Here is a 12652-nt window from a genome sequence, read left to right on the forward strand (position 1 = left end):
GGTTAAATGAAGAAAGCATAAAACAGAAGACTACTACTGTATGATTATTCCGTTTATATGAAATTCTAAGTGAGAAAAAACTACAATGATAGAAAGCAGACTGAGCTGCTAGGTCCAAAGGTTCTACAGAGTCCAGGGGAAGGGACTGACGACAAAAGAGCCCAAGGGAATTGTGTGTGTGTGGGGGCGGTTATGGAAATGTTGTATATCAGGATTTTGGTGGTGAATACATACACTTGTCAAAACGTACCGAACCATACACTTAAAATTGGTGACTGTTACTGTATATAAATTATACTTCAATATAGCCAACAAAAAAAGCTGAATAGAAAGTATATTTACAACATACATGCTAAGAAGCAATTTGCTTATTATACAAATAATTCTTAAAGTAGCTAGTAAGACAAATAGCCTAATAATAAGTTCACACAAAAAAATTAATACATGATTAAATAAACAAATAATAAATATATGATTGCTTATTATACAAATAATTCTTAAAGTAGCTAGTAAGAAAAATAGTCTAATAATAATAAGTTCACACAAAAAAATTAATACATGATTAAATAAACAAATAATAAATATATGAGTAAATGCTCAACCTCAGTTATAAGAAATACATATTCAAACAACTAGATTACACTTTTATCTTTACCAGATTGGCAAAGATTAAAGCATTGCTGGCACCTAGTGCTGCAATCTAAAGACACACACACTCTACTACAGGTTTTCTTTCCATGGGAATTTAGCAGCATCTATCAACTTTTTAAATACACACATCCTCAGACGCAGAAATCCTACATGTAGGAAATCATCTTAAAGATGTACGCAAAGGTACACTAACAACAAATATTTATATAGTGCTTACATTTTTGTCAGGCATTAAGCATTTTATTTCGAATAGCTGATTTAATCTTTAAAGTAACTCTAAAAGGTTCAAGGTACGAAGGGGATAGGGAACTTGCCCAAGGTCATACTGCTGGTAAGTGGGCAAGTCAGGATTCAAACTCAGGCAGTGTGGCCATAGGATTTATACTCTCAGGCACGGTGTTACTTTCTCTTTTCAAAGGAAGTTGAATGCTGCCTCATTGGTAGTAACAAAAACCAAAGTGACACTGGTTAAACTCTATATAATCAAATAGCAGGAAGGACTCATTAAAAAACAAAGTAACCCTCTATATGTTAAATGAAAACATTGTCTATGTTGTGATACTAAAGTAAGAAGCTTGCTGAAAACACAATCAATAGCAAAAGTCTATTATAAAACAAATCAGGAAAATAATACATAAGACTTGCATATACAGAGAAAACTTCTGGAGTATATGCATCAAACTATGTTTAACAAATACCACTGAGATGTAAGGATGGGCAAGGGAAAGATTTTTATTTTTTACTTTACTCCATTCTGCATAATTTGACTTCTTTAAACTAAAGGCATTGTACTTTTATAAATACCTAAGAAATTAGCTTAAAAACACAATTACTCAGCTTAGTATTCTACAATTTTTACAACATGGATTTACCTTTAATTCTTGGATTAGTTGAGTTCTCCTGTCTCTTAAATTCTTTAACTCTTTCTCATCCCAGCATTTAGCCTTGGATTTTAAGTCACTTGACCCTCCAGAGATCACTCCAGATTTTAAAAATAATGTTCCATCAAGAGCTACTGTCTGTAAAATTAAAAATATTTTACCTAGGAGAAATGTACATGAAGAAGATAAAAACAGAATATAACACAACTTACACAGCTAAGAATATGGAATTAATAAAAACTATTTACTGAACTCTATTAATAAGAAAACTAGCTTATGAGGGACACCAGCAAACAAACTCAAAGACAAAACTGTTTTGTATTTCAGGCACAAATGAGCAGCAATATAAAAAGTTCAAAATAAAATTATATGTTAGTTCCAAACATATTCAGTATTGAGAAGAAAAAAACCAAGAGTATTTGTATTTAATATCTCATACTTTGCATTATATAATATTGTATTTTAAGGACTGACATCACATGTCAAAGACATTCTTTGAAAACAGCCTTAGTTACTTTCAGTTCAGTTCAGTCGCTCAGTCGTGTCTGACTCTTTGCAACCCCATGAACCGCAGCACGCCAGGGCTCCCTGTCCATCACCAACTCCCGGAGTCTACAACTGCTAGACTTGCCCTTTACAGAGCTGGCACAAATTTACATGCCCAGAGCAGTGAACCCAAGGGTCTCTTTCCCCATAAAGTGTTATCAAACTTTTTGATGTTGATCAATTTGACAAGTGAAAACAGTATTTTGGTGTAGTTTTAATGGGAATTTCCCATATTTTAAGTGAGGGTGAGTTTTCATATTTAAAAGCAATTATATTTCCTTTTATGAACCTAAGTTTGCTCCTCTCCTTTGTCTATTTTTCAACTTTATTTCTGTTCTTTACCTGATTAATTTGTAGCAAATCTTCTTTTTTATGAGTAGAAAATATTTTCTCTGGTTTGCCATGTCTTTTGATTTTGCTTATAATGGTTTTTTTCTATCCAGAAATGTTTATGTAAATTTACCCATAGCCACTAATAATGGCTAGCCACTCCAGTATTCTTCCCTGGAGAATGCCATGGACAGGAACCTGGCAGCATACAGTCCATGGGGTCACAAAGAGTTGGATATGACTAAGTGACTAACACTTTCACTTTTTCACCCATGTTTTTAGCCTTGGGGTTCGTTTTTTTTTATTTTTGGTCATATTGGAAAGGCCTTACTATCTCTGAGATTAAGAAAAAAATTTCCCATAGTTTCTTTTGGTGCCTTTACAGTTTCATTTTTTAACATTTACATTTCTAATCCATGAATATACTGATATAAGGTATGAAGTGTACATTCAACTATATTCTATTCCAGATGGTACCCAGTTTTTCCAACCTACTGTATCCTGCATTTTTATTCTCTCTTGTTTAATGTATTTAATTTTTGGAAAAATGATCTTTTCACAGATTACCAGCTAGTTAATGACATTTTTCTGGATCTGTTTTTTTGCTACATCATATTAGAAGGGTAAAACATAAACGAAAGTGAAAGTTGCTCCGTCGTGTCCGACTCTTTGCGACCCCATGGTCTATACAGTCCATGGAATTCTCTAGGCCAGAATACTGAAGTGGGTAGCCTTTCCCTTCTCCAGGGGATCTTCCCAACCCAGGGATTGAACCCAGGTCTTCTGCACTACATGTGGACTCTTTACCAGCTGAGCCACAAGGGAAGTCCAAGAATACTGGAGTGGATAGCCTATCCCTTCTCCAGTGGATCTTCCCAACCCAGGAATCAAACCAGGGTCTCCTGCATTGCAGACAGATTCTTTACCAACTGAGCTATCAGGGAAGCCCAAAGCACAAACAGATCTTTCTATATATGATTTAGAGAAATAACTATACAGTCTATGGGAAAAGGAAGCAAATAATTGTTGTTTCTTTACTTAAGGGAAATGGATGAAATAATCACATGTATTGAAAGGGACTCAAGATTTTTAAATTTTGTTATATAAATTTTTAAAATATTTTAAGATTGGGTTATAAATATCTTAATGATTAAACTACAGCTAGCAAAATCACTGCAATTTATATTATTATATGGTTTACATATACTATATGTAGTTTATAAACTAACAAAAATATAATTTTGTGATGTAACTTGCAATGTTTGAACAAAGAAAATTTTAAACCACATTTTCAAGTCAATGGAAAGACATGAAGTCCATGGAAAACCAAAAGCACAAATAAAAACCTCAGATGATTTCTGTGAAAATATGACATCTATCCAAATGTCTTCTGTATCCTAAAACACAGAGAATATTCTTCAAGTGGAATAATAATAATGGGAAGAAGAGTCCCTGGAATATACTTCAAGATAAAAATATGATATATAAAGCTGATTAAAATTTTGAAATAACAAAAAGAACAAAATATAGCCTAAAGGGGTTAGGGCATGTTACTATGAACAAGATATAAACCATAAATTTATGGTGAATGAAGGAAGAGTTAAACACAGTCTTATCTTCATGTGACTTCTTTAAATTCACCACACAAATCTTCAAAAATCAATTTTACAAAATACAAAAATCAACTTTAGCATAATTAATGAGGTAGCAAAATAAGGAAGATATCTTAGTAGCTCACTTATTACACCTGATTAAATTTAACATGGAGAGATCAATGACAGAGATCACATTAAGATTACTATAGCTACAACTACTAAAGTGTGTGAGAAGTTAATCACATAAGACAAGTCAATACATTTAACAATGGAAATTCCTTATCTTTCATAAGAATAGCCTTTGTGTTAATTTGCGATTCTGGACATTTCAGATCAAATGTGTAAACTGACTAGTAAATACAAAATGACTATCACTTTTTTGAGAGTTATTTCCTGGGCACTATAAAAGCATTTTGCATGTTATTACTTATTTAACCCTATAACTCTGTGAAATAAGTACTATTATTTCCGCCACTTTAGATGAACAAACTAAAAGGTTTAGAAACTTGCCTAAATTAACATAATTAATTACTAAGTAGTATCACTGGTCTTTTTTTTTTTTGCAAGTTGCTCAGTCAAGTCTGACTCTTTGCAACCCCATGGACTATACAGTCCACGGAATTCTCTAGGCCACAATACTGGAGTGGGTAGCCTTTTCCTTCTCCAGTGGATCTTCCCAACCCAGGGATCAAACCCAGGTCTCCTGCACTACAGGTCGACTCTTACCAGCTGAGCCACAAGGGAAGCCTAAGAATACTGGAGTGGGTAACCTGTCCCTTCTCCAGTGGATCTTCCCAACCCAGGAATCGATCGGGGTCTCCTGCATTGCAGGCAGATTCTTTACCAACTATCAGGGTATCTTCACCAGCTATCAGGTTCTTTACCAGCTATCAGGGAACTGGTCTTACTCCATAGTTAATGCCCTTAGGCACTACGTTATCACAAAGTAGTTTTTTTAAAAAGACTATATCAGATAATTTGAATAATTTTACACTGCTTAATTAAATACAAACTCTATTTCAATTGAGAGGAAAACAATATTTTTAAAACCTAAATTATTTGAGAGACTAATATTTAGTAACCTCATTTCAACTGTGCTATTTCTATATAACTTCAAATGTGTTAAAACCTTGCATGTGTAAAAGGACAGTTAGTATCTTCATTAAACTATAGAAGAATAACTGAGAATGTAAAACAAGAACCTAAATTCTTTCCTGGTATTCAGAAATGTATGTATTATAGACGTAAATACAGGGAAAATCTGAGCTCCAACAGGGACATTTATTGTATATATACTTAAAAAATTAACAGCTTTAGGATATCACTACAATAAACCTACCTTCCAAAATATGATTTCTGACTTGGGGAAATATTAGCGAAATTAATTTTTTGAAAACTTGACATTATAAAAACTACTGCAGCCATGAACATCTTAGGTTCTGTTAGTCTTCCTCACATAGGAGAACGTATGAAACCATATATAAATATTTGTGTGTGTAATATGTTAATCTTACAAATACTGCTTTAAATTATCCAAAAGTGCAATTTAAATCTCTTACTTTCCGTCTTTCAGGTCCAGCGAAGGCAATATGCCTTGCTTCTTCCAGAGTCTCACAGACAAGGCCATTTCCACACACAAACTGAATTACTTTCTTCAGGGGAGGAAACTGAGTTTTTATGACATCAATCACCATTTTACAGCCTTTAATCTCCCTTAATCTTTCATTGATTGGTTTGATCTAAAAGGTTTAAAAAATACTTGATATATTAGGTATATTAAAATACACACCAAATACTCAGTACATTCTTTTTCAAAGAACATATATAAACATGACAGTAAGTGATTAGTAGTATGCACTTATACACAATAAAAGTTTGATGAGAATCTGATGAACAATACCCCTGGCTTCATTTAATATTTTTTAAAAGTACACTTTATCAAATGCCAGAAGATAAAATTTCCAGATTAAATTTTATCACTAACTAGTTGGGATTAAGCCATGACTGAGAAACCCTTCCTGCTCTCAAAATCATAAAATCTAGTGGGAGAAAATACCTATTTAAATACTTTCAAAAGAGTGGCACAATAGTATGGAACTCAGAAAACCATTTTAGGCTTAAATATCAGGAAAGCTTGTAGACCCATTTGGACATGACTTAAGTTGGGTTGATAAAGAGATCAAAAGGTATTTGCAATGTGTTACTGAAAACCAGCAAGTATAATTTCATTTTCATAAAACAAAACAAAAACCCTATATATAACCAAAATATGTGTGCACATATAAATATTATGTAAATTTTAGATACTCTTAAGACCTTTCAATACATACCTCAAAGCTCAAAATTTAGCTTGCTCCACCAATAGCTGACACATATTTACTGGACCACCCATTTACAACTGAAACTTTGGGTTAGCGTTTCACTGACAGAACATACGTTTCATCCTTCTCCAACATACTATGCTATCGGAGAAAATAATTGCTGGCCAGTGGTGCACTGCTAGAGCAATGTGCTCAAAATCAGTAAGGTAAATATGGCAAAAGTAGATTAGGAAGAAATGATATGAAAGCAAGAAAGATAGCACCCACTTGATATTATTCTTTGCCTGTCAATATATTAACACCAGCCATTTGAATGACTAATTGGCATCCAATCAATGGCTTTGTAAATCACTATAGTCTCAGGCAATAAAGACATACTTTAAAAGACAGAATTTTATCACTACTAAGTACTAAGGATTACAAATTTCTTACATCAAGGTAATCTAGTGCAAGGAACGTCTCAGGTTCAGCTCTTTCCTCCTTCAGAAATCGAATACAATCTTTTGCTACCTTTTCAGAGGCTACAACAATGGCAACCATGTACCGACCAAAAAGTTTAGTAACAGCCAGCTGGTATTTCTTATGAATAGGATGACACAGGTCAAGTAGTCTTCCAAACTTAGCAGGTTTCAAAAAGGAGAGAAAAACAAACACAACAATGAAAAACATGTAATTCATCATTTTTTAATGTAACAAAGCAGCACAAACCAAAACTAATTTTACAAAATTATAAACATCATAATTTAACAGTCTCAAATGGAAAAAAAATTTCTGGTGGCTCAGACAGTAAAGAATCCACCTGCAATGTGGGAGACCTGGTTTTGATCCCTGGGTTGGGAAGATTCCCTAGAGGAGGGCATGGCAACCCACTCCAGTCTTCTTGCCTGGAAAATCCCCATGGACAGAGGAACCTGGTGGGCTACAGTCCATGGGGTCGCAAAGGGTCAGACACAACTCAGCGACTGAGCACAACGCAGTACATGAAATATGTTAGGTGTGTCACACTTCATTTAACAAAAGACTGATAAGGAGAGACTAGTCATACCACGGTATTAAAATATTTTACAAAGCTAGTAATTAAATAGTATTCATTCATGACCTTATTTATTAAATAAGAATCTGTGAGGCACCTACTGCATGCAGGTACTGAGCCAGACACTGGGTAAACATGCCTAAACAAAACAGATCCTCTCTGACCTCACAGAGCTTTCAGATTAGTAGGGGAAAATAATCAATAATTATACGCATGTACAAAGTAGACTTAAAATAGACACTGTGATTAAGCACAGAGTGCTCTGAGAATATGTAACAGGGACCAGGTTGACCTGAGAAGCCAGAGACAGCCTCCCACAGAGACGTGTTTTTGAGGATCTGAGGACTGGCCAAGAATCAGACTGAAGTTCAAAAAGCCTAGAAAACGTCAGAATGCCAGCCGTCCTGTATCAATGCTCCCTAGAATGTCTTGCAGATTCAATTTTACGTCTTTAGACTCTTCATTCGTTAGGTTCTACTTCAGAAATACCAATTTCTTTATGATAGATCATCATTGTCTTTAATATTTATTGTTTTTTCTTCTCAATTCACTTATGATTAACTCAAATCTGACTTCTAGATCAGTAATTTGATTTTCAGCTATGTAACCCATTTCTTGCTATTTGCAATTTATTAGTTCGGTAATCTTTGTTCTTGATTTGTTTTCTTAGCTCTATGGTTTTTTTTAAATTTTATTCTAACTCATATTTGAATTTCATCTTGTGAATTCAAGCTCTTATTAAATTGTCTACAGCACAAAAATCTTATGGGGGATTTTCTTCTGTAACTTTCTTCTACAAGGCTCTTTGACTTCTAAATGCCTTTTATTCTTTTTTTTCTTTTAATATATGTACCTATGCTGCCATACAGCTTCTCTTCACCTTTCCTATATTTAATGTGGGCAGCTCTGTGTAAACCATTTATTTTCCGTGATTGTAACTTTTTTTGATTGTCTCACATAAAACTGAGATGGTTATCTCCTCCAAGCAACAAATGATGGACCAAGTATTTTCTGTTCTATACTCTAGGGATTTTCTGATTGCCCATCACCGAAGGACCTGAACTAGAGTGGGTTACCACACCCTCCTCCAGGGGCTCTCCCCGACCCAGGAATCGAATTGGGGTCTTCTGCATTGCAGGAAGATTCTTTACCAGCTGAGCTACCAGGGATGCCCAAGGGCTTGAAAAGCGAGGGTAAATGAGAGCTGTGCTAAAGCTATGCACATATTTTATTTGAATAACTGAGTTTTGTCCTTTCTTCTTTAATTAATATCCCATACTAAGGTTTTTCTTCTTGGGGGAAAGAGAACAAATCCCATCTTGGGGGAGAGGGCTTTGAATTGGCTTCTCAATTTAATGAAGAGCTCTAGAGCCTTTCCTTCCATCTAAGAGAAGCAGAGGTCCATATTCTCTGATTCAATTTGAGTGCTAGTTTTTTACGCAGAAGGAAACAAATGAAAGTTTGCTTCTTGCTAGATTAAGGGATACTAAGTGAGAATTCTTAGGAATTAATCGATTTATCAGTTTGCCTTCTGTAGAATTAAGAATTAGCAATGCTATATTTTAATCTTTAAAAAGAAATCCTGGACTATTACTATTTTCTGAAGGTTAGTAGAGCATGATGTATGAGCCCCTTTCCTCTTTTGGTTGTTGAACTAGTTTTTCACTGGTTTTTGTGATTTTCCTTGGTATTGGGGGAAGAATTCTGTGACCCACCCTTATTCTTCTATCATTATCCAGAAACTAAGACTAACACTTAAGAGTCAGAAAGGCAAAAAGGATGCTATGAACGAAATGAAGATGGGTGACCAGAGAAATAGGAAAAGCAACAGAGTGTGGTATCAAGGAGGCCAACAAACAAGTGTTTCAAAAAGCGCAAGTGGTTAACAGTGTCAAATGCTGAAAAAAGAAGCTGTCATGAAATAAGGAGCTCACAGTGTACACTGGTGTTAGGGACAAGAGAGTGAGATGACAGACCCCAGTGCCAACAGAAATAATTCTATGAAGCGGACACCTCACACAATAGGTTAGATATTGCTGCCTTGGGGCTAATGAAATAAACTAGTAATACTGGATGGACAGTCAGATTTAGAGAATAAAAATTCACTGTTCAAAAGTATGCCAACAATGTCCACTGAAGAAAGTACTTTTTAAAAAAACTGAAATCATGAAGAAAATGAGGTTTGAGGCTATGTGTCTACAGGGCAACAGACTATTTCATATACCCATATCCTTTGGGGATATCTGGACTTTCTGGGTAAAGTGTTCATATCAATGTTTCTCCTCAATAATTACTTACCTATAGACATTACTGGGGATTATACACATTTTACCCCAGTTACTATTATGCCTTAAATATAAATAATAAAACACAAAATTTATAGGTTTCTGAAATATTACTTCCTAATAATTTCAAATTTTTAATCACAAATAAGAAAGCTTAGCCTTTTTATTTCAGTTACCACGGAATCTGGGTAAAGTCTCTTAAGGTGTTCCAGAATCTCTGCTCTCTTTTGCTGACGTTTTCCTTCATGGGTATCAATTCCAGCATTCTGCAATTCACTTCTAATAAGACTCAACTCTTCATTAACTTCAGACATTCTTGATTTTGTTTTTTCTATTTCATTCAGTAAGTTTTCCTCTTGCTCTTTTTTTTCTTTCAAGCAATTCCTATATGACAATAACAATAATACATTATACAGCAAAAAGAAAACCCAAAATTTAGGAATTGCAATACACTCTAGCCTGGCATCAAAGGGGAATGGGATAGTGCTCTATCAATTTCAAATGGTGAAAAATACAATATAATAAACCTAGCACCAAACATGAGCAAAAGATACTTTAATCATTCTTTCTTGAGTCAAAAGATACATATTTCTGGATTCTGAGAAAAAATAGATCACTCACTATAACCAGAGCAATCATAATGAGCTTGACAGTAAGTAAATGTCAATTAAAAAGAAATTCTTAGTGATAGAATACTTAGGTGCTGATAGTTTTCATGACATACTTTTATTATAAAATATCAATACCAAAGGAGAGTTTTAAGTTTCACCACTGCTAAACATTTATATTTTCAAAATCTCAACCTTAAGTGGTTAATTATAATTATCTACAATGAAATAAAAAAAACAATGGGAGAGTGAGAACATTATGATACAGGGGAAGCATTCACCACAAATATACAAGACCCTTGAGATACAAGAAAGCTGCAAGCAATTTTTTTTACTATACCTACGTGCATGTTTTTGTATACTCCTCCAACTTCTCTATTCGCTTTTTATGATCTTCTATTTGTCCCTTTATTTGTTTTATATTTTCCTAAAATAGGAAATGAAATCTGAAGTCAATTATAGCAACTCCAAACAAATAGTTTTTCACTAGATGCCTAGAACTTGTAATAGCATGCATGTGTGCATGCTAAGTCACTTCAGTCACGTCCAATTCTTTTGTGACCTTATGGACCGTAGCCAACCAGGGTCCTCTGTCCATGGGATTCTCTAGGAAGGAATACTGAAGTGGGCTGCCATGCCCTCTTCCAGGGAATCTTTCCTACCCAGAGATCGAACCCGCATTCTCCTGCAGCTCCTGCCCTGCAGGCAGATTCTTTACTGCTGAGCCACTGGGGAAGCCTATAATAGCATAAGTTGTTCTAAATTTGAAATATACATATATTGTTCTAAATTTGAAATATATAGGTAACCATATGAAAATTCTCAGGAGAGCAAATTTTAATTTTGAAAAGGCATTATGGTAAAGAGTTTTGAGGTTTCAGGAATTAAGGTTCAAATCCTGGCTCCATCATTTACTAGGTATCTATCTTCAGCAAGTTTACTCTAGTAACTTCAAACCCCAAGGGGATTATTTTCAAATATCTATATACAATCCTATCACTCCCTCAAACTAACTCATTCAATATTTATTCACAGCCTAGCATGTGCTGAAATTACAGATACTATAATGAACAAGACAGAGTCTCTGCTCTCAAGGACTAAGGTTTGGTGGGAAAGACAGACAAGTAATTCCACTAGAGTGGCTCAATACTGTAACTGTATGGGAATCTAAAAGGCAACTGCAGGCTTGTGGAAGGAGGACTTCACAAGTCTTGCTTCGTTCACTTTATCACTAAATCCAAGGATTGAGGTAGTCTCTAATTTGTTTATCATCAATCTTTTCCCTGTCTAATTCATCCTGTGCATTACAGCAAGATTAATCTGTCTTACTCCTTTACTAAGTGATCTAGAACCAGGAGTTGCCACAAAGCAAGTCGCAATAAATCTAAGAAAACTAAAACCGTATCAAGCATGTTTTCTGACCACAACTGAGACTAGAAATCAAACAGAAGGAAAAAACTGCCAAGAAACAAATATGTGGAGACTAAACAATTATTATTAAACAACCAATGGATCACTGAAGAAATCAAAGACGAAATTTTTAAAAAACATCTAGAGACAAAATACAATGATCCAAAACCTATGGAATGCAACAAAAGTAGTCCCAAGAGGGAAGCTTACAGTGATTTAAGCTGAGGTAGCAGCTCTGAACGGGAGAGGTTTGCAAACAATGTATGTGGTAAGTAGTTAACATCCAAAATGTACAAAGAACTCATATAACTCAACATAAACATAAGAACTAATTAAAAAATGGATAGGTTATCTGAATAGACATTTTTCCAAGGAAGACATACAGATAGCAGGCGCATGAAAAGATGTTCAACATTATCAGAGAAATGCAAGTCAAAATCACAATATCATCTCATCCCTGTCAGAATGGCTGTTATCAAGAAGACAAGTATTGGCAAGGATGTGGAGAAAAGTGAACTTTCATGCACTACTGATGGGAATGTAAATTGGTGCAGCTACTATGGAAAACAGTATGAAGATTCCTCACAAATAAAAATAGAACTACCATGTGACCCAGCAATACCAATCCTAGATATTTTTGTGAAGAAAAGAAAAAAAATAATTAGAAAAGATATGCACTCCCATGTTCACTGCAGTGTTATTTGCCATAGTCAAGATATGGAAGCAACCTAAATGTCCATCGATAGAGGAACGGATAAAGATGTGGTATATCATATACACGATGGAATATTACTCAGCCATAAAAAGACAGACAAAAAGACAAAAAAAAGACATTGTACAAATGAAGAAATCAAAGTTCAAGGAAGTGAAAGGATTTAGCTATACCAACACAGTCAGTGACAGGACAAGACTGGATGGAAGCCGAGTCTGTCTTACTCTAAGGCAGAACAGTGTAGTGCTGTCTTGACGGTCACCTCTCATGTATACTGTTA

General features: G+C 34.7%; 1 protein-coding gene across 5 annotated transcripts in view; it reads right to left on the reverse strand.

The window, feature by feature from the left end:
* SMC1B (structural maintenance of chromosomes 1B) overlaps positions 1-12652 on the reverse strand; it is an 85875-nt gene that overhangs the window by 54530 nt on the left and 18693 nt on the right. For all 5 annotated transcript variants that reach the window (XM_081594935.1, XM_081594933.1, XM_081594936.1 and 2 more), the window contains exons 8-12: positions 10595-10677; positions 9819-10026; positions 6757-6942; positions 5563-5742; positions 1524-1670 (exon numbers count right to left, since the gene is read on the reverse strand). In XM_081594935.1, coding sequence (XP_081451061.1) covers positions 1524-1670; positions 5563-5742; positions 6757-6942; positions 9819-10026; positions 10595-10677 — 804 coding nt within the window. The remainder of the gene's footprint in view (positions 1-1523; positions 1671-5562; positions 5743-6756; positions 6943-9818; positions 10027-10594; positions 10678-12652) is intronic.

The sequence above is a fragment of the Giraffa tippelskirchi genome, chromosome 4, assembly GCF_054371585.1.
Source record: "Giraffa tippelskirchi isolate mGirTip1 chromosome 4, T2T-mGirTip1v1.2.pri, whole genome shotgun sequence".
Lineage (NCBI taxonomy): Eukaryota > Metazoa > Chordata > Mammalia > Artiodactyla > Giraffidae > Giraffa > Giraffa tippelskirchi.